Source organism: Bos indicus, chromosome 8 (genome assembly GCF_029378745.1).
Source record: "Bos indicus isolate NIAB-ARS_2022 breed Sahiwal x Tharparkar chromosome 8, NIAB-ARS_B.indTharparkar_mat_pri_1.0, whole genome shotgun sequence".
Lineage (NCBI taxonomy): Eukaryota > Metazoa > Chordata > Mammalia > Artiodactyla > Bovidae > Bos > Bos indicus.
In genome coordinates this window covers 112,050,448-112,072,709 of record NC_091767.1, presented here as the reverse complement: position 1 = coordinate 112,072,709, position 22,262 = coordinate 112,050,448, and the positions used below count along the sequence as shown (strand labels likewise).

At 59.3% G+C, this 22,262-nt stretch overlaps 1 protein-coding gene across 2 annotated transcripts in view; it reads right to left on the bottom strand.

The window, feature by feature from the left end:
- Positions 1 to 3,556: 3,556 nt before the first annotated feature.
- Positions 3,557 to 22,262, bottom strand: part of PXDN (peroxidasin) — a 65,455-nt gene continuing 46,749 nt past the window's right edge. For both annotated transcript variants that reach the window (XM_070795446.1, XM_070795447.1), the window contains 9 exons: positions 17,079 to 17,187; positions 16,350 to 16,507; positions 13,271 to 14,774; positions 10,583 to 10,717; positions 10,117 to 10,325; positions 8,177 to 8,297; positions 7,909 to 8,041; positions 6,124 to 6,234; positions 3,557 to 5,436 (listed from right to left, as the gene is read on the bottom strand). In XM_070795446.1, the coding sequence (XP_070651547.1) occupies positions 5,317 to 5,436; positions 6,124 to 6,234; positions 7,909 to 8,041; positions 8,177 to 8,297; positions 10,117 to 10,325; positions 10,583 to 10,717; positions 13,271 to 14,774; positions 16,350 to 16,507; positions 17,079 to 17,187 (2,600 nt within the window). In that variant the 3' untranslated portion in view covers positions 3,557 to 5,316. The remainder of the gene's footprint in view (positions 5,437 to 6,123; positions 6,235 to 7,908; positions 8,042 to 8,176; positions 8,298 to 10,116; positions 10,326 to 10,582; positions 10,718 to 13,270; positions 14,775 to 16,349; positions 16,508 to 17,078; positions 17,188 to 22,262) is intronic.

Below are 22,262 nucleotides of genomic sequence, written 5' to 3'. Positions count from 1 at the left end.
AGCAGTGTTTTCCAGGAACTTCCCGTGAGAAAAGCTGCAAACTAAGTCACCCAGCAGAGGCTCCGTCCGTGGTCCCCGTTTTGTTTTGCTCAAAGAGGACAAAGCAACAGGACAGAGGCTCTGTGCTGGGAAGGGTGAGGGTGATGGGAAAGCGAGGGATGCGGGTGTCTCAGCTCCGAAACTCGGGGCTTCTATCCAAGCCCATGGCTGAGATTCAGCTTCGGTAAAACATATCCAGCAGGATCTCTTCTATGAAGCCTGAGATGATGCTCGGTGAGTGGAAAGGGAGGTTACAGTGACAATCAGACGACCCCACACCCTCTCCTCCAAACCTCCAGGACTGGGAAGCCACCTGGGGCTCACGCTTCCACCCTCGGACCGCCCGTGCCAGCGACAAAGGACAGTCTCCTCCCCGCCCCCCGGCCCCCGCTCCACCCCTGTGACACCGCAGGCCCACAGAGCAGCTGTTTCTGCCAGACAGGCTTCCTGGCACCGGTGACTGGGCCAGCACTGGGCTGACGGTCAGACTCACTAAGGGGCAAACCCCAACTCCAAGGCCACTCTGTTAAGTTAGAATACCAGGAAGAGCTATTTGGGGAACGACCCTGAGACCTGGCCGGGCTTCCTGCCTCTGAACAAAAAACTTCAGACGCTAAAGGAGAAAATAAGACTGAGTCACTTTTAACAAATTTCACAGACATTAAAATAGGCACCTCTGGAGTTTCTGGAACCTTCCAAATTCAAACATTTGACCTCACTGTCAATGCTCAAGGTTTGGGTTTGAGAGTATCTGTTATCATAAACATAAAAGGTGGAGAATCCACAAGATTTCCAGCGGAAGGCTTAGCACTCCACATCTGCAGAAGCAAGAGCGTGTCTGCCCAAGGCCTTTGTCACAGGAGCCACGTTCAAGACTCAGGATGGTCCCCAAAGGGGCGCCCGCAAAGGAGGAACATGTTCCGAGAGGAGCCGATGGTGCACGACAGACACGGGACAGGACAGACGTGGACCAGGAGAGACGGGACGGGACAGAGGACAGGCTCGGGCCGGGCCGCAGGGACCCAGGGGGCTGAGATCTGGGTCCCCCAGGGCTCCTTCCGCGAGGGTGGGCCTGGGGCCCGCGCCCCCGCCTCCTGCCCACTGTCTCTCCTCTGCAATTACAGGTTGACCCGCGCCACTGTTGAAGCCAGGGCTCCCACCGTCCACGGTAGGGATTCCAGGGAGTCCAGGGCTCTGGCAACTTTGGGGAGACCCACCCCGATCACTGTCCTGCTCCCTCATTTCCTGTCTCAAAAGTCCTGGCGTCCTGTGGCTACAGCTGCGGGAGGTGATGAGGGGGTAAAACCAGAAAAACCTCAGATGCCTTCCTGAAACTCTGTCAGAAAATACTTTTTTTTGCCCCAAATACATTAAAAATGCATGTGATTCACTAAGCACATGAAGGAATCTTCTGGCAAATCATTTGGCAAATGGAACGCAAATATTTATGTCACTGAGCATGTGCTCACTCAGTCACGGTCGACTCTGTGCGACCCCGTGGACTGCAGCCCACCAGCCTCCTCTGTCCATGGAATTTCCAGGCAACAACACTGGAGTGGGTTGCCACGCCCTCCTCCAGGGGACCTTCCCGACCCAGGGATCAGACCTGTGTCTCCTGCGCTGGCCGGCAGGTTCTTCACCACTGACACACCCAGGAAGCCCCATTTACGGCCCTGAGCACACATTTTCCCCCACAGGAAATAGTTGTAAATATTTTAAGAAGGCACTAGGAATGTTTCCATACATTCTCCTTTTTCTTTAAATGAAGACCTTATATTTTAAAGGAGATGTTAGGCTTACAAGAAAATTGAAAGTACAGAGACGTCCCTGCTCCCCAGTTGTTGAAATTGCTTAAATCTGTAATATTTAATGACTTCAGATTTTTATTATGAAATAAAATATGCAAAAAATACCTAAAAGCCAATTGACAGCTTAATACATTATTATAAAGAAACTCATGAAAACCACCAAGATCAGGAAATAGATGTTGTCATAATCATCTCAAAGGTGAAAAAAAGGGCTTTCCTAGTGGCTCAGATGGTAAAGAATCTGCCTGCAATGAAGGAGATCCAGGTTCGATGCCTGGGTCGGGAACATCTCCTGGAGAAGGGAATGGCAACCAACTCCAGTATTCTGGCCTGGAGACGCCCATGGACAGAGGAGCCTGGCGGGCCACAGTCCATGGGGTTGAAAAGAGTCAAACACGACTGAGTGACCAACCCTTCCACTTTTTCACTTTTCATAATCATCTCAAAAGCCCTCCATGTGCCTCTTTTCAATCTCCGCCTATAATCTAATCTCCTTGTTGGTTTTTTTATATTTCTCTCCTTACTTTCTAAAGCAAGATACAAATGACTTTTGCCGGTTTTACAGCATCCGTCTTCTTTCTGTTAAAATGGCATATGGCGCTCAACTCCGTGTCAACCACTGACCAGGCGGGGGCCTGATCTGTCTCCTGGCGACTGCCGGTGGCGAGCACCTGAGCTCAGGTGGGCCGGTGAGCTGACCCCTTCTCCTCAGGCACCATCCTCTGGCTGAGGCAGCTTCCAGGTGTGCAGCGTTGACCCTGAAACCCAGGTGCCCCACCCCTGGGCTTGCTCAGAACCTGCCCGAAGGCGGTTCTTCCCTCAACCCCAGCTCAGACTGCTGTCCTTCCACGGCCAGGGGCCTCAGTCCCCCCCAGGGCTGGTGGGCACGGCGGGGCGGCTGCACGCAGCCAGCATGGGGCTGGTCTCGGGGAAGCAGGGGGATGTCCGGCTGGCCGGGCTCCAGGCCCACAGCCCAGCCCCCACATCCCCCTCGGCCACCATCTCTGTCGGCCTTTGCCCACACGCCCTTCTGCAGCCTCCCTACCCGGGTCTCGGGGCTCCAGCTCCCGGAGATTCTGAAACACCCAAGCGCAAGTGCGGGGAAGTGTCTTCCACCTCACACAGAAATGTCACGTGATATCTGTCACTGGAAGGAAGAGCTGAGTCCTTCTCCCCAATCCCCTCCATGACCCATGAGACCCCCAGGAGACCATCAGTGATGCGGACTCAGCACAGCTGTGAAAGTTCAAAGGGTCTCGTTACAAGCTCTGAAAGGTTTGGCAACTTTAAAAAAATCAATTCTTAATCTTCCCGATCTATTTTCTCATGGTATTTCCATGGATAGTCATGATGCTCCTGCAAAGACCCCTCATATGACTTCCAGGTCCCTTCAGGACCCCATCCTGTATCCCGCCTGGGCCCAGGGCACCACAGGCTGCACAGCTGTCCACAGCATTTCCAGCCAGAGCCAGAAACGTTGGGGGGTGGGGCAGGGGCTGCAGCTTTCTCCTGGGAGCTCACCCCGACCTGCCCGAGACTCTCAACAAGGTGGCCAGCTGGGTCCCCAGGACAGCACCCAGCCGCGGGGAAGAGAGACGAGCCGTCTCTGAATACCCCCGAGTTGCCCTTCCCCTTTCCCGTTTCTCTGTGAAGGGCCCAGCCCCTCGGGGACCCGCCTCCCAATCGGCTTATGAAAGGAAGACCCGTGCTCTGTTTGGGAACGTGGCCCGTTTATTGGAACCGAAGGCATCGTTACATAGTGCAAATGTCTCTTTGGTGATGGGCTGATTACAGTGAGCAGGAGGGCACTTGCTGGCAGCAAACATCTGGTTGGAAGGGCCAGTGGGCACACACACACCGCGTCCAGTGGGCACGCACGCACCGCGTCCTCGTGGGGCTGCTGCCCGGCGCGCACGGCCCACCCCAGACGGCCGCCCCGCGGGCAGGACAAAGCCACCCCAGTCCCCACGTCCTCCGCACGAGGGCGCCTTCAGACTCCACACGCTCCAGACCGCGGGATCTCATACCTGAGCAACTTACATAACCATCTACCTCAGACAAAGCGAACCGTTTCCTGTCTGCAGAGATGGGTGCCAAGGCCTGATTGTTTACCCAATCTGCCTGCTGTGTGAAGAGAAGCCCTGTGCCCGGGAACACTGGGGCTTGTACTATCCGATCACCAGTGATGTGCGCTCACAAGTCCAGCCGACCGTGTGTAGAGCCGCTGCCCGCCCCCCGGCTGGAATGCGACCCAGCAGGCACTGGGGTCTCCTCTGCGGGGAGAAGGCGGGCTGCGCTGGGACCAGGCTTCCAACGTGCCTGGCACCTGCTGGACTCCTCCTGGAGACCTGCCTCCTCTCCCCCGCGCCCGTGACAGGCTGCACATGGTACCACCAGCTCCGGACTCGCCCACATGGCCGAGGTGGCCGGGTCCCCAGAGGGCTCCCAGGAAGCGCGGGCGGGCACCGTGTCTGCACCCAGCACAGGGCCCGGCTGGCGCTGGACACTCAGGTCTGAGAACTGAGCAGGAGACCCAGGGACCTGTTTCTCAGAACACAGACCACTTTGCATTTGGAACCAAACAGGAGGTTCTGGTCGAGTAAAAAGACAGAGACCGTGAGGTATGGAAGTTGTTTCTCACTGAATCCTACGAGAACTCGAGCGGAGTGGACGTGCTCTTTCTGCCGTATCTAAAGCTAAAACGTGGGTGAAGTTTCATCCAACGTCACACGCGGCGGGGAAACGAATGAGGTATAGGGACCGGCTGCTTTTCTTGAACGCACTCTCACAACCTGAAGTCAGAAAGTCCCCGACACTCGCGTTCCTCCCGTCGGAACAGGGATCGAGAGCGTGGTGGCTCGTCCGTGGACTCTGGCAGGCGAAGCCAGGCGGCAGAGCAGGGCGAGCGTGGCCGCGGGCGATGCTGGTGGGGACGGGGCGCCGTCCCACCTGGTCCACACCCAGCAGCGTGTGTGCCGGTCACAGGGGAGCGCTGCGGCTTCCACGGCAGGGCCCGCGGAGCTGCAGGGGCCGAGGGAGGGCGCGGGCGCAGGGGGCTTGCGCTGGCCGCCCGTGCTGCCGCCACACGTCCATGCCGACTGCTGTTTGCCAGGGACGGATTCTCTTTCAAATCCTGCGTCCCTCCTCCGCCTGCTCCGCTCTGCACGCTTCTGGAGCCGGGACCGGCGGGACTAACTTTCAGTTGAGAAGAAACGGTGATACTAGGTGAAATCAATTAGGAGCCTAAATGATTGAACTGTGCAATTTAATAGTAGCACCAATTTTTCATTAAAAAAAATTAAATAGAACCCTGAGAAGCCTTAACATGGAGTCAGGCACGCGTCTGCCCCGTGGTCTGCTGGCGAGCGCTCAGGCCGGGGTTCCCCGAGCCGCGGCCCCCGCGTCCCAGCCTCGCCGCCTACGCGGCCTCGCTCCCAAGGGCTGGGACAAGCTCCGGGCTCGCAGACGCTCAGGGCTGCGTCCCCGTGGAGTCTCCTGGGCACACGGGACAGCAGGCCCCGCCGACCCTGGTGGGCGCTGGGCAGTCAGCCGGCTGGCAAGTCTCCACGAAGCAGGTGACCTGCCCGTCCTGGAAGGGAGAGCATGGAGCCGTCAGCCCTGGGAGCCGCCCCAGGTGTGCCTGGCCCACTGGGCTGGCCTCCTGGGGGGATTCTGGGGTTAAAAGGGCAGCTGACTCCCCTCTACAGCAGACACCCGGCTCCTTCCAGAGGCTCCCTGCTGGCCCCGGCTGTCAGCCTTGCCCTGGGGGCCCCGGGGATCACATCCCTGCATGCTGACCAGACTGGCTACAGAGGAGCTGGGCAGCAGGGCTGTGTCCAAACCAGACAACAGCAGGGACACCAGACCGCTGCTCTGCCCGCCCAGGGGACAAACCCATCCCCAGCTGGCTCCCAACTCCACTGCAAAGTCCCTCCTGGGCTGGGCCGCTGCCAGGCCCACCCCCGAGGCCCCTGCTGCCTGCTCCGTCCATTCGCTCAGAGACAGGGAGCTGCCCCTCCTCGCCTGTGTGGACACTCCTGTGCTGACCAGGCGTGGCAGGGTCCCCATACGGTTCTGGGGGGAGAGCCTGTCAACCTTCACGTAGGGTTCTGGGTGGGGGAGAGCCCGTGAACCTTTACGTATGGTTCTGGGGGAGAGCCTGTCAACCTTTACGTATGGTTCTGGGCGGGGGAGAGCCCCAGCTCCCGAGGGAAGAGAGAGGGGACCCTGCAGCTGACAGCTCAGACCCCCGGGGCCTGCCCGAGCGCACACTCACGCGGCATTCACAAATGGTGCAGGGATCCCGCGTCCACTCAGCCCCGTCCGCGTGCGAGCTGCCGTCTGCGTCCACGCAGTCTGTGCCGAGCCGAGACTCGAGTTTCTTTATCTGCAGCAAAGCAGACGTGCGGGTGCTTGCACACCGTTCAGCGCCCGCTCCCGCTCTGCCACTCGAGATAGCGTCTCAGGACGGATGAGAGAGACCCCAAACCCGAGAGAGACGACGGGGCTAAGAGAGACCCCAAAGCCCCTTCCTGGAGCTTCAAGCGCGTCCCAACCTGCATGACAACTGCCTGACGCCCCACCACCCCCGTGTCTGAGGCCAGAAGTGCCTGGGCCAGAAATGCGGCCCAGTGGTGCGTGAAGAGGAGGAGAGGACCCTCGGACAGGAGCAAAGAGGAGGCGGATGCCGGATTGGGCAACAAAAACGTTCTCAACGGCTTCTCCAAGCAGTGCTGGGCTGGGACTGCCCTGGAGCCCGAAGGCACACAGCCCTGTTGGGGGCAGTGCTGAGGCTGACGGAGGCTGGGGGCCCTTGGGCCCTGGTCGTGACAGTCCAAGAGCCCTGGCCCGGCTCCCTCGGGGGCACCTGAGAGGGGAGAACCCCCACCCCACTGAGACTGAGATCCAGGACAGGAGCCTGGGCGGGGGGGCGGGGCGACCATTGAGACTGAGGCCTGGGACAGGCGCTGGGGGGGCTCTCGCTGCCCCGCCTGCCTCCTTCCTTCCTCAGGCAGCCTGACCCGTCTGAGCAGAGTGGTCTGACCCCCACCCTGCCCTCCACCCCTTCTTGGGGGTCGGGGGTCCGGCCACCTGGACACAGGTACTAACCCCACGGTGGGTGCAGCCCCCATGGCTGGGCCCTCGGGATGCCCCGTGCCATCGGCTCAGGGCCTGTGAGGGTTTGCGTCTCCGGCTCCAGGCGCAGGGTAGGGGGGCTTCCCGCCCAGGCCCTGACCCTGCAGGGTGCTGAGCCGGGCTGGGCCCTCCATGACCCCTCCCTCCCGCCTGTGGCCCACTCAGCTAGCACAAAGGGCCCCCCGGGCAGAGGAGACGCCGCAGGGCAGACACACAGCGGCTGCAGAGTGGCCAGCATGCCTCTACTAGGGGCTGAACAGAAGACGCCGCGTCCCCCGCGCTGAGGACCGAGGCTCCCAGAGGCGGGAGGGGCCTCCAGCATCCCAAACCCGCCTCAGCACGACCTGAGATCTGCAGACTTCTCAGTCTGACACCTCACGCCCTCATCCCGCTACGTGAATGCACACAGAGACCCCCGCGTGTGCCCGGGTGGGGTGGGGCGCTGCCCTCTGCAGGCCTCGGGGACGGGCCCAGGACCCGCCTGGGGATGTGTAGCGCCCCCTACCCCGCCATCCAAGGGGATCTGACCTCCGTCAAACCTTGTGGCTCTGGGAGCAGAGGCCTAACTGCCATCCCTGGAGGGGCCGCTCTGGGCAGGACTCAAGGCTTCAATTCTGCGTGGCCCTGACCTTGAGCCACTCGTGGTGTGCGGGCTCCGTGGCCGCTCTGGCCAGCATTCTAGGGGACCCTCTGCCCCTTCTCATGCCGAGGACCCCCAGTCCCATAAGCCCAAGAGCGACTCCGTGAGGCCTGGCCGGAGCCGGGCTGAAAGCAGAGAGAGAGATGTGGCCTTGCTGAGGCTCCAGGGCCGAGGACGAAGGGCTGCCGGAACACACTCTCCTCACAGCCGCAGAGGGACACGCAGGCTGGAAGGGAGGCTAGGGGGCCGGGGCCCGGGGTGGGGTGGGGATGGGGAGCCGCCCACCTGCTTCCTGAGGTCCGTGATGGTCTTCTGCATCTCCAGGACAAACTCCCGGAAGTCGGTGGTCCCTGCCCCCTGCGGCTGCTCCAAGGAGGGGTCTGTGGTGTTACTGGGAGGTACCCGGGGCTTCCCGGCTCTGCTCAGAGAGGCAAGGGGCACTCAGGGATGGAGCCGCTGGCATGGGCTCCCAGGCTGCAGCACGAGGTGCGTGGACGGGCAGACGCGTGGGGCACCCCGCACGCTCGAGGGCCAGCCAGGGGCTCGGTCATACCTTGGCACCTTCCCGGGCCCCGTCTCCCTGGCTGGCTCATCCTCCTGGTAGCTGAACTCAAGAGACCGCCTGCCTCGGAAGTGGTAGGAGAAGGCATTGAACTGGCCGCGGGTTCTGCAGTCTGTGGGCAAAGTGTACACGTCAGGGTTGGTGACTCTCACGAAGGACGTCAAGGACGTCTGGGCGAGAACCTTCCCTCCCGAAGGACACGAGAGGTGCTCACATCACAGGGGGCGGAGGCGCCCTGCACTCAGCTCTCTGCTACCCCGGGCGAGGGGCCTGGAGCCTGTGGCCCCCCCACGCTCCCCCCGGCACAGCCCAGCCCCCGAGTGGGGCACACACCCGCCATCCTGCCCGACCCAGGAGACTTTATTTCAGTAATTTCTACGATTCTTTCAAAACGGCACACGGGAATGGATTCCTCTCTATGACTCATCAGCCCACAGAGAAGCTGAAATTCATCACTCTGATCCAAAGAAAAAGATGTTCCCAGATGGAGCTCCTTGGGTTTCCCACACGTGCTACTTCCATACTTGGATCAAACAAAAACATGACTGAGACGCAGCTCAAGGCTGTGTCAAGCGGCCCTTTCATACTCAGGGAAGTGAAACGTTAACAGCAATTGACATCTGGTCCTGTCAAACTGAGCTCTCTTTTTCCTGCCGCTTTTTAGGTACGACTCTTGGACTAAAAGAAAAACAGATAAAGCTCATAAAGCAACTCTTCTAAGTTGTGTCATATCAGGGCTGTGCCTTAGACAGCTAAGAGGAGAGGAATCCAGAAGAAAGGAGGTCAGAGCTACGCCAAGCACCTACACCTCTGCCGTCCAGCTGAAGGGGCTTGGGGATGGACAGAGGACAAGTCTGGATCAGGGCTCAGGCTCTCGGAGGACTTGGGTTTGGGGCAAAAAACAGCAAACCTGAATTCGTCCCTTCCTCGACAACTACAGGGAGTCTGGTAAAGCTATCAGAAAATGGAGTTTCTGTATCTAAAAAGAACTGGCTTTTCCCTATGATTTTCAAATAGAACTGCTTTCTGTGAACACAAAAAATGAAATTCTTTGCCATATATGTGGAAAACTGTTGCAACCTTAATAAACCAGTCAAAGTATTTTTTTTAAGAAAGAAAAACAAGATCCCAAGTTCCCAAGAGCTATAAAAATAAGAATTAAATGCTTTGCAAACTTGGGAATACACAGAGCAAAACTTTAAATTTTAAGTGAATTCTACAACATTGTAAATCACATTTGTCATACACATACATATTTAGCATATTATACGTTACACGTACATCATACACGTGCAGAGAGAGGCTACAAACACTCACATAACACCCACACATATCAACCCAGATTTCAATACTTACTAATGAAAAGAACAGCGAATTAAGACCAATTACTAATGGGAACGACCTAGGCTGGACTTCTTAGTTGCTTAGTTGCTAAGCTGTGTCCACCTCTTTTGCAACCCCGTGGGCGGCAGGCACCAGACCAGGCTCCTCTGTCCGTGGGACTCTCCAGGCAAGAATACTGGAGTGGGTAGCCTATCCCTTCTCCAGGGGATCTTCCCAACCCAGGGATCCAACCGGACTCTGCTGCATTGCAGGCAGATCACCACTGAGCCACCAGGGAACCACAGGTACAAGCAGGCGGCTGTCAGATGAAGGCGCGTGGGAGGCTTTCAAGGAACACTAGGCTTCCTGCGTCAACGCTGTGCCCTCTGTTTCTTTCACTGAGTGTCTCAGCTCTCATACTAACTCCTTCTCTTGGCTTTACAGACTCGTCACAGTCACTCACCACGTCCAGGTTCCACAGCGCTGCCCAGCGGGGACGCTCAAGGCTGACCGCCCCCCAGGCCCCCGTCTCCGCCTGTTCCCCTGCTGTGCTGACCCCAGCCCACGCTCCACCCAGCTGTCAGCGGAGGATGGGAAGCCACGCGCACCTTCACAGCAGTCCTGCCACACTCGGAGGTCCACGCGGGGGATCTCGTCGCAGCTGCTGTAGCCGTGCGGGAACTCGGCCACACGGAACACGTCCCTCTGCACACGTGTGATGTTGTCGGCGTTGTCGCACACGATGCGGGCCAGCGAGCTCTGCTTGATCTGGGTGAGCTGGGCGGGAGTGAAGACCCCCGGGTTCTCGTACCACAGCCTGCGTCCCCGGAGCGAGAGTGGGGTCAGAGAGAGCCTGGCGAGGCCGCAGCCCCAGGAGCTGGTTAAGACCGTCCTCACGCTCAGCTCTGCTCACGACACAGACCTGAGAGTCCCGTGCTTAGGTGACAGAGCTCTGAGCAACCCGAGGAGAGGAGAAGTCCGCGCTAAGACCAGCAGCAGTCACTGCCGAACCAGCACCGGCCACTCTCTGGGAACACCCCTGCCCGGGGTGCCCGCTGAGCTCCTGGGGCTTACCTGTCCCCGTCCCGAAGGCGCCTGAACTGCGTGCTGAGCAGACACATCAAGGTGGGTCCCAGGCGGCTGCCGGGCACCAGGTCCTCCACCATGAGGGCCGGGAACAGGTCGATGTTGAGCGGGGAGCCGTACAGCCTGCGAGAAGGAGCGGAACCTCAGACTCAGCGCCGGGGCCCGGGGAGCGCCAGGCGCACGTCACGCCCGACCTTCTGCGACCCCGTGGACTGCGGCCCACCAGGCTCCTCTGTCCCTGGGATTCTCCAGGCAAGGATACTGGAGTGGGTTGCCATTTCCTCCTCCAGAGGATCTTCCCGACCCAGGGATCGAACCTGGGACTGACTCCCTCATAACAGAGAGATTCGTTACCATCTGAGCCACCAGGGAAGCCCAAGACGAGCGTTGTCGAAAGTGGGATTCGAGCCCACGCCTCCAGGGAAGGCTGCGACCTGAACCCGCACCCTGGACGGCTCGGCCATCCTGACATGGTGCAGAGCACGGCAGGAACGGAAAAAGCCTCGTGCTGCCCTCCATCACCGTCTGACGTGACTCAGACCTTCACTTAACCATGACAATCCAGCTCCTTCTTTAAAGCATCTCTCAGCCGTATTTTCAAGAAACATTCCTGCTTCCTGTTTATACACACATGGTAAAATACACACACAGAGATGTTTATTATACAAAGTTTAGAGAAGCCCAGAAAACACAAGGAAGGAAATTAAAACCAAATCTTCCTGACTGCTCAAAGACAACCTGAAGTCTTAGTGTGAACCTTCCACAGCCCCCGTCGCAGAAGCACACGAAGACGAAGCTCCGAACCACTGGAGGCACACGCTCCGAAGACGCAGGCGTCTCCCCAACACTGGACACGGGTCTCCTGTGAGGAACCCACTCACTAACGGACACGGGACAAAAGACTAAGTCAGCAAGGCTTAGACGTCCAAGGACAAGCCCTTTCGTCAAACTCTTCCAAGTCCTACGCATCCTGTAATCGAGACGCCTCTTCCACCCTCTCGGACCTGGGATGCTGACCTTGGGCAAGGGCGGGCAGGGCCGTCTGCAGAGCTGCTCATCTCGGGAGCGGGGTCAGCGTGAGGCCGCCCTCAGCGCCCGCAAGTTCACGCTGAACTTCGGTTCAGGTGGCAATCATCAGGAAGAGCCAGGAGAGTTTGGTTCTCTGCCTGAGGGGGCTTTTCCCAGAGGAGACACCCCGTTCCCAGGTGGGGCTCCCCCTCTGCCCCAACCTGAACAACTGGCCTGCACGGGACGCCCCCACGCTGGGGGCGCAGACCCAGATGGAGAGGGCACCTGGACGATCACAGCCCCCAGGCAAGGTCACTCCTCCATTCACACCAGGCTGCTGGGAATGGATCTGGTCAGACATCACCAACACAGCGGGGACCACTCGCTCCTGCTCCTCCGTCCAGAGGCCTCCCTCCCCTGGCGGGCTCAGGGGCCGAGGCTGGGACCCGCTGTCGCGTCACCTCTCCTCTGGGACACCCCTCTCACTCCCACTCTTAGTGGGGCCTGACGCAGGGGAAGGGAGAAGTGGGACCCCCGTGTGGGCGGGTCATGCATTTGGCCCGGGTCCCGCAACTCCCAACAGGGCTGGGCTGGAGAGCAGGTCTTTCGCACGGTGGTGATGTAAGTCGGGCAAGGGACAAACCCCGGGGAAGTGACCTTGTCCCTCTAGACGAGAACAACAGGGATATTCAAGCGTGAAAGACACTGACCGTCCACACCCCCGAGCTGAGCAGCCCTGGGACGCAAGGTCTTGGACAGGAGGGTGATCGTCTACGAACCCGGCCATCTGACACTGTGATTTAAACCAAGACGAGCATGTTGAACTGAGTGGATGACAGTGCTCACTTACTTACAACCTGCAGTGAATCATGAGTAAGGCGCCACTTCCCCCAGAAGGCACGGGCCCGGCCCCAGGGGAGCACAGCTGAGCCTCAGGGTTAAGCCTGTAACTTAGGAGCCAGCGGCCCACCTTGTACAGAACAGGCGAGTCCGGAGCACACCCAGAGTGAGCCTTTACAAGAAAGCATCGTTTTCCTTTCTAAAAGACTCTTTCAAACGTGAGAGAACCTACTGCACACGGACAGGGACCAGCTGACCAGCGGCTGCGAGGGTTCCCCGTGAGTGGTCACCTCCACTAAAGACCAGGTCAGAAACACTGGAATAAACGATGTGAAACACAGGACTGGAGGAGCCAGAGTAGACTGGACACAAGGAGAGAGGCTGGTGGGTCTTGAGAGCTCGGTCAATGCACGGTCTGGATGCACAGGGCCCGGGGAGCAGGCTGGCATGGGGGGAAGCCCCTCTCAGCAGGCCTGATGAGCCCAAGCTTGGCTGCTGCTTTGCTCCCGGGAGGACGGGCTGCCCAGGGCTTCCCGGGGCCCCTGCCCCATGCAGCAGGTCTCCTCACACCTCTGTCCCCCCAGCCCAGGGACGTCTCTCCCGGGAAGAGTGGAAGCTGCCACCTACGGGGCAGGGACCCTGGGGACGTGGACAAACCTCAGGGCTCAGGACTCACCGTCCTGCCGGCTCCAGGGCCACAGCAGGCGCACCCAGCGGCCTCCCGTCTCTAACTCCACGCTCCACCCCACCCTCCCGGGCTCGGCCCGCACGGGCAGAACCTCAGCTCCCGAGAGCTCGCCCCCCGCCCCACGCAGCCCCCACACCCACCGCTGCAGCTTCTCCCGGATCTCGGGGCTCTTGATCTCATTCTTCAGGCCCTCGAAGGTGTGGGCGGCCGACAGGTTGCAGTAGACGCGGTACTCGTGGTAGGGCGGCACGCCGTGGTCGCGGCCGCGCTGGATGTTGATGGCGGCCAGGTCCAGCGCCACCGAGTGTGCCATGGAGAAGAGCCGCTCGGTGAGCTCCGTGTTGAGCAGCTGGGACGGCACGCGCATCTTGCCGGGCACGCCGAAGAGGCCGCGGAGCAGCGGGTCGATGCCGCCCTCGTTGACGATGCGGAAGGGAGAGAAGAAGGCCTTGTGCAGCGGCACGTGGCCCAGGGCCAGCGGCCGGAAGTCCTCGTCCAGCCGCTGCAGCACAGGGTTGACGAGCGTGTGACCGAAGCGGAAGGCGGCCGTGGCGAAGGCGTTGACGATGCCGGCGTTGACGCCCGGGTCGTAGCCGCGGTACTCGCCCAGCATCTTCATGCCCGCCTCGCCCAGCACCTTGGGCAGCCAGTGCTGGAAGGTGATGTGCTGCATCTGGGCGCCCACCAGCTTGCGGGCTTCGTGGTAGACCGTGTCGCCGTCCCAGTGCGGGTTGAGCGCCAGCAGCTCAGTGGCCACGCGGTTGTGCTCGCGGAACCAGAGTGTGTGCATGCTGGTGAGGCCCAGCTGCTCGTTGGCACGGTGGTCGCCGGCCAGGAAGCAGGGGATGGGGCTCTCGTTCTCGTCCCGCATGCACTCGGTGGGCGGCCCGGCAGCGAAGGGCAGCAGAGGCTTGCCAGAGCGCTGCACAATGCCCTGGCGCAGCAGCCCGCGCTGGCTGGCCAGGTCGCGGACTGCGCGGGCCTCGTGCTCAGAGCTGCCATACACATTGGAGGCGTCGATGTAGGACGTGAGCTGGTTGATCTGCTCGCGGGGGTACACGGAGTTCATGAGCAGCGACGTCATGCCGCTGCCGCACACGGGGCTGGAGCGCACGAAGAACATGCATCGTGCCCCGCTTCGTGCCCGCGGGTCGTCGGGCGGCAGGGCCACCGAGAAGCAGGGTGGGTCGTTGCTGCAGGCCGAGCTGCAGTGCTGCCCGTCGGAGAAGCGGGCCTGGCTCAGGGCCACCACCGTGGAGTCCAGGTCGTGGTCCAGGAACTGGCCCCACTGCATGAGCATGTGCGTGAACTGCTCGTCCGGGGTGATGGCCTCTGAGCCGATGAGGGCCGTGGACACCAGGCGGGGCATGGGCAGCGGGTGCCCGTGGTAGCGCCGGCCCGGGTCGATGCCGCGTGGCGTGTTGAAGCCGTTCTCGTACACGGCCTTGAGCAGGCGCTCGAAGGCGGTGAGCGAGGCGCCCCACATGGGGTGCTGCAGGTTATTGCAGGTGCCGTCGTGCGTGCGGTACTTCCGGTGGAAGCACATGTCCGAGCAGTTGTTCACGCGCCGGTGGGCCGTGCAGCCCGACAGGTTGGCGATCAGGCTCAGGTACTGCGGGGACACGAGGTCGTTGTAGTGGTAACCTGGCCGGGGGCGGGAGACATGGCTCAGCGACCCACGGCTGGCCTGCTGGACCCGACGTGTGCAGGGACCCGGGAGGGGAAAGGCAGGGAGGTGGGCAGCTTCCAGCAGGAGCGGACCTGACGCACCAGCGCCTGCTCCCGCCGCAGGCCCTCCCGGGCCAGACGCCCAGGGCTCCACGCTCGTCCACACTCTGGCTGGACACATCCAGAGCATCTCAGAGCCCAGCAGGGTCGACTAGACCCGGACTTACAGGGAACGGGAGCCAGAGCCCCTCTGCAGAGGACAGGGTCCTAAAAACCCACACACAGGGCAGTGAAGACCCACGGGCGAGTCTGTCCTGGCCGGGGGAGAGGCGATCGGACACTCGGGAGGTGGGAAGACCCAGGGGTGAGTCTGTCCTGGCCGGGGGAGAGGCGATCGGACACTCGGGGAGGTGGGAAGACCCACGGGTGAGTCTGTCCTGGCCCGGGGAGAGGCGATTGGACACTCGGGGAGGTGGGAAGACCCAGGGGCGAGTCTGTTCTGGCCAGGGGAGAGGCGATCGGACACTCGGGGAGGTGGGAAGACCCACGGGCGAGTCCGTCCTGGCCGGGGGAGAGGCGATCGGACACTCGGGGAGGTGGGAAGACCCACGGGCGAGTCCGTCCTGGCCGGGGGAGAGGCGATCGGACACTCGGGGAGGTGGGAAGACCCAGGGGTGAGTCTGTCCTGGCCGGGGGAGAGGCGATCGGACACTCGGGGAGGTGGGAAGACCCACGGGTGTCTGTCCTGGCCCGGGGAGAGGCGATTGGACACTCGGGGAGGTGGGAAGACCCAGGGGCGAGTCTGTTCTGGCCGCGGGAGAGGCGATCAGACACTCGGGGAGGTGGGAAGACCCAGGGGTGAGTCTGTCCTGGCCGGTGGAGGCGATCAGACACTCGGGAGGTGGGCTGTGCCAGAGGAGCTTTGAAGGGACAGGACGCCGGGCTCCCAGTGCCAGCTGGCATCCAGTATCAGACAGGACGCTGGGCTCCCAGCGCCAGCTGGCATCCAGCATCAGGCTCAGACCCGAAACTCTGGCAGCTCCTACCTCCCAGAGAGAAAGCAAGGGTGGCCCCCTGCTCAGTCACAGCCGCCCCAAGGAAGCCCAGTCCTGAGCCCAAGAGCCAGCCTGGGAAGCGTTGCCTCCCACACGCTGCCTGAGCACTCACCCCCTTGGGTCCTACAGAGCTTCATGGTGGGGGGGACCCATGCCAAGGGCAGGGGGAGGGTGGCGTCCACACAGCACCTGCTGGGGCCCCACCAGCACCCTCCTAGCACCCCTGACCTGCACCCAGGGCCTCCCAGAGCTCCCCTCTGCCCAGAGGACCTGAGGGTCAGGGCCCAGGGCCGGGCCAGCACAGCCCCTGAGCTGAGCACACTTCTCGTCCCCACCCGCTCTCCTACCAGGTCTGTGAGAACCACCCCACTGTCCCCGCTCAGGCTAACCGCAGTGACGATGCTCGCCACAGACACGGCGCCAGGCGGGCTGGGCCCGCCCTGGGAAGGGGCCCGCCCCGGGAAGGGGCTGTGAGGGTGGCGCTGCGGGTACTGACTGGTTCCGTTGAGGTCCACCATCAGGCCGTGCCGCACGTGCTCCTGGATCAGCTGCAGCGTCCGCTCAAAAATCTCCCCGGCCCGGGCCTGCTCCACTGTGTAGGGGTCCCGCGGGTACCGGAACAGGGCCAGCAGGTCGTTCGGGGAGCGAGGGCGGCTGGCGGGCGCGTGGGGCGAGGAGGCAAGAGTGGAACAGATGACCGAGAACAAAAGTCACTCAAGAATCACCGCAGTTAACTGTTTCTACGGCTACATTTCCATGGACAGGAAGCACCGTACCTCACTCATCCCATGGAAGGCAACAAAGCAAAGGAACAAAGTCAAAAGACGCTAAAAATAAGTGATTCATTACGTCAATAGAAAGAAAACACAGATAGTCTATTTTAATTCAAACGCAGTAAAAACACTTGGGGGTTGCCAAGATGAGCAAACGCATGAATGGCTTAAGAAATACTTTGTTTTTGCCAACTCACTGAGTAACAAGCCCAAGAAATGAGTCAAAAGTTTTCTGAAATGTTCTATTTGTGAATCACAGGTCAGCTTCTGCTTGGAAAGGACACACCTTTCTGTTAGCCCCCAGAAAAGCTAACACAACGCTGTTCACGATTTGCAGATTAGAACACTGCTTTATGCCAGGAATCAGATGAGAGCTTGGTGTGGGAGAAGCGCACGCCCTCTGTAAACCCAGTCCGCGAGCAGGTCACAGCTGCGACTGCTTCTGCACATACCTGTCAAACAAGTGTGTCCGCGTGGAGTTGATGGCTCTGTCCACTGTTGCGATGGCTTCGACGATGGACGTGGCCACAAACGGGTCCCCGTTCCGACTGACATCGGGAACTAGGAGGCAGGAGGTCGTGGGTTACCAGCACACACACAGACACGGGTCACAGAACAAAGACCAGACACCACGGCGCAGACTCCGCTCCAGTGCTGTTTCTATTTTTCCCTCCAAACCTTCAGTGTCTTTATCACAAATTCTACTAGAAGCAGTTTTCAAACTGCATGAAAGATGCAGACACTTTAAAATCACAGGATTCACCACAAAGGGTCAAAGAAGCTGTAACTGAAAACTCCGAAGTTCTTCTAGCAAAGTATCAGCTGACGGGGAGGCCGACTCAGGTCCGCTGAGTGGCCGCCCTGCCCTGCTGGGCTTTAACCTCCAGTGGGTGCTGTGACGCCTCCTGCCGAGGGACAGACAGTCCTCCTGCTGCTGGACCTCAGCCCACTCGCCTCCCAAGGCTCTGCTGCCCCCCGTCCTAATCCTCACGGAGGATCAGACATCCCACAGCCAGCCTGGGTGCCTGCGCACTGTGCTCACACACACACACGCACACGCACACAAACACGCGCACACGCACACACACACACAAACACGCATACACACACACGCATACACACACACGCACACGCGCACACGCTGCTGAACCTGCCACCTCTGAAGTTATGGCTTCCTTTCCACTGTCCTCTCTTCATTCCTTTTCAACTTACCAGCATTTAGAGTTTGCTAAACAAAACAGCTTTGTTCCAACCAAGCTTTTATCTTTAAAAACGCCTCAGGACAGGTCACCAAGAACGTGCACTTTAACAAACTAAACAGTAACTTTTTTCCTTCAAAATACGCAAACCTTCTAGAAAACTCGACGTGGTGGAAAATGCCCTTGGTGAGATGCTGCCTTCATGCGGCGGTTCTGGGCGAAGCCCCTCCTCCGGGCGCACACCTTCCTCCGGGCGCACCCCCTGCTCCGGGCGCAGCCCCTCCTCCGGGTACACCCCTTCCTCCGGGCGCACCCCCTGCTCCGGGCGCAGCCCCTCCTCCGGGTACACCCCTTCCTCTGGGCGCAGCCCCTGCTCCGAGTGCAGCCCCTCCTCCGGACGTACCCCCTGCTCCGAGTGCAGCCCCTCCTCCGGGCGCAGCCCCTGCTCCGGGCATACCCCTTCCTCCGGGCACACCCCATCCTCTGGGCACAGCCCCTGCTCCGGGCGCACCCCCTCCTCCGGGCGCACCCCCTGCTCTGAGTGCAGCCCCTCCTCCGGGCGCAGCCCCTGCTCCGGGCATACCCCTTCCTCCAGGCGCACCCCATCCTCCGGGCGCACCCCTTGCTCCAGGCGCACCCCTTCCTCCGTGCGCACCCCGTTCTCCGGGCGCACCCCCTGCTCCGGGCGCAGCCCCTCCTCCGGGTACACCCCTTCCTCTGGGCGCAGCCCCTGCTCTGAGTGCAGCCCCTCCTCCGGACGTACCCCCTGCTCCGAGTGCAGCCCCTCCTCCGGGCGCAGCCCCTGCTCCGGGCATACCCCTTCCTCCGGGCACACCCCATCCTCTGGGCACAGCCCCTGCTCCGGGCGCACACCCTCCTCCGGGTACACCCCTTCCTCCGGGCGCACCCCCTGCTCCGAGTGCAGCCCCTCCTCCGGGCGCAGCCCCTGCTCCGGGCATACCCCTTCCTCCGGGCGCACCCCCTCCTCCAGGCACTGATCTTAAATGCAGCCTGACTGGACTTTGTCTTGCAGCTGATTAACAACGCGTGGTAGTTTCAGGTGGACAAAAGGGCTTCAGTCACACGTATGCATCCATCCTCCTCCGAACTCCCCGCCCATCCAGGCTGCCACTTAACATTGAGCAGATGCCTGAAACACAGCGTTCTCAACACAGTATTTTTTCATATTCTCAGAATTGGGATGGAAGTTTCAAGTCTCATTCAAATATTTTTAAATCACTAATCACTTTTAGCAGTAATACTAGATGCCAAAGTACATGGAGTTGAATCAAAGTTTTGAGTGAATATAAATTAGAAATCTACATTCTAGTCATACTAAGTCAAACGAGTTGAATCAAAATGTCATAATTTTTTCAGCTAGGCAAAAACTCATGAATTTTCTAAAACAAATACTATATTGACATAATATATATACACACAAAAGCTTTTCTGGTATGCTTCATAAAGGCTTGAGAGAGAATGACAGCAAAAAAAAAAAAGATGGAAAAATTGAAGAAATGTAAACTGAGTGAAATGGGAGCACTGAGTGTGAAACAGGAAAAAGGAAACAAACTGGAGAGAGCAAGGCCAGGCCAGCTGCTCATCAGTCACAGCGCGCCCTGGAGAAGGACAGTGACGCCTGGGCCTTTGTGGTTTTCAAACAATCCAAGATAATTCTGTTATGCATCTGGATTTTAAAAAGTGATTATTCTTGGGCTTCCCTTGTGACTCAGCTGGTAAAGAATCCACCTGCAATGCGGGAGACCTGGGTTTGATCCCTGGGTTGGGAAGATCCCCTGGAGAAGGGAAAGGCTACCCAATCCAGGATTCTGGCCTGGAGAATTCCGTGGACTGTACAGTCCATGGGGTCGCAAAGAGTTGGACATGACTGAGCGACTTTCACTTTCAGAAGTTTTCTATTAAATGGTAGTTTCAATGATATAAAATTCGATTATTTTCTGTTGAACAGTTGTGATATAATTATTGTAACCAGCAAAAATATAATAGTAACAGCTGTTTATCAGTGTTCACAATCAACAGCCAGACAAAACACAAAACATAATTACACTTGCAAGCCCTAAAGGAAACACGATCACCCTAACAATATAGAACCTGCACAGTTTAGGGCTAAGCAGCGCGACGCGGAGGTGCATCTGTGCACACGTGCTCAGCCACCCAGCCTGTCTGGTGCCTTTAATCCACTTACGGTTAAGGCAATTTGGGTACGTATGATAATTACATGACATTACCATATTCTTAATTGTTTTGGGTTTATTTTGTGTGGGTCTTTTTCCTTCTCTTGTGTTTCCTGCCTACAGAAATCCCTTTAGCATCTGTTGTCCAGCTGGTTTGGTACAGATGTACTCTCTTAACTTTCACTTGTCTGGAAAGCTTTTGATTTCTCCATCAAATCTGAGTCTTTCTGGGTAGTGTTCTTGGTTGCTGGCTCTTCCCCTTCATCACTTTAAATGTACCACGCCTGCCCTCTGGCCTGTAGTTTCCGCTGAGCAGACGGGAGCGCCCCTGTATGTCACCTGTCGCTTTTCCCTTGGCTCTTTTCACAGCTTATCTTTGTCTTTGGGTTTTGTCAGTGTGACTGCTATGTGTCTCGGTGTGCTCCTCCTTGGGTTTATCCCGCCCGGGACTCCGTGCTTCCCGGACCTGGTTGACTATCTCCTTTCCCACGTTAGGGAACTTTTCAGCTATTTCTTCAAATCTTCCTTGGGTCCTTTCTCTCTCTCTTCTCCTTCTGGGATCCCCGTAATGCACGTGTTGGTGCGTTGATGTCCCGGAGGTCTCAGGCTACCTTCATTCCCTCTCACTCTTTTTTCTGCAGTCTGCTCTGTGGCGGTGATTCCCACCACTCTGTCCTCCAGGCCACTCCTCTGTTCTTCTGCCTCAGCTAAGTGCTGCTGACTGCCTCCAGCGCGCTGTCATCTCGGTTTGTTTGTTCTTTAACTCCTCTAGGCCTTTGGGAAACATTTCCTGCATCTTTTCCATTTTGTGTCTGAGATCCTGGATCATCTTCACTATCAGTATTCTCAATTTTTTTCTGGAAGGTTGCCTATCTCCAATTCATCTGGTTGCTTTTCTGGGGTTTTATCTTATCCCTTCATCTGGGACGAAAACTCTTCCTCATGGTTAAGCCTCTGTGATGTGGTTTTGGGCCCAGCTGCTGCGGGACTGTGGTCCTTCTTGCGTCTTCTGTCTGCCCTCTGGTGGATGAGGCCACAAGGCATGTATAAGCTTCCTGATGGGAGGGACTGGGTGGTGGGAAAAACTGGGTCTTGCTCAGTAAAAGTTTAATCCAGTCACCCATTGATCCCACCTTGTGAGTCACGCGGCCTGGGGTCTACAGGCTCTGTGGTAGGGTCAGTGGTCACCTCCACGGGGACTTAGGCCGAGGGGCCCCTTCCAGGACTTGCTGCCAGGACCCCCGTCCCTGTGAGGAGCCACTGCTGGCCGGCGCCTCCTCAGGAGAGGCCCCCACACAGGCCGGCAGGACCCCCGGCCCTGTGAGGGGCCACTGCTGGCCGGCGCCTCCTCAGGAGAGGCCCCCACACAGGCCGGCAGGACCCCCGTCCCTGTGAGGAGCCACTGCTGGCCGGCGCCTCCTCAGGAGAGGCCCCCACACAGGCCGGCAGGACCCCCGTCCCTGTGAGGGGCCACTGCTGGCCGGCGCCTCCTCAGGAGAGGCCCCCACACAGGCCGGCAGGACCCCCGTCCCTGTGAGGGGCCACTGCTGGCCGGCGCCTCCTCAGGAGAGGCCCCCACACAGGCCGGCAGGACCCCCGTCCCTGTGAGGGGCCACTGCTGGCCGGTGCCTCCACAGGAGAGGCCCCCACACAGGCCGGCAGGACCCCCGTCCCTGTGAGGGGCCACTGCTGGCCGGCGCCTCCTCAGGAGAGGCCCCACACAGGCCGGCAGGCCTGGCTCCGTCTCCTGTGGGGTCACTGCTCCTTTTGCCCAGATCCTGGCACATACGAGATTCTGCGTGTGCCCTCCAGGGCAAGACGCTGCTTCCCCCAGGCCTGTGGGAGTCCTGTAAGCAAACCCCGCTGGCCTTCAGGGTCAGGCTCCCGGGGGACGCCCAGTCCCTTTGTCAGACCCCCAGGCTGGGAAGCCTGACGTGAGGCTCAGGGTCTTCCCCAGAGCGGGAGAGCGTCTCTGGTATCATTGTTCTCCTGTCACGGGCTGCCTACCCTGGGGGCATGAGATCTGACTTTCCTGTGCTTGCCCGCCTCCCACCACTTCGCTGTGGCTTCTTAGTCTTTGGACACGGGGCATCTTTTTCTGGTGGGTTCCAGTGTTCTCCTGTCAATGGCTATTCAACCACTAGCTGTGATTTCGGTGTCCTCACAGGAGATGAGCCCACATCCTTCTACTCTGCCATCCTGAACCAGAAGCCCCTGCATTAGGTAACTTTTAGAGCCTAAT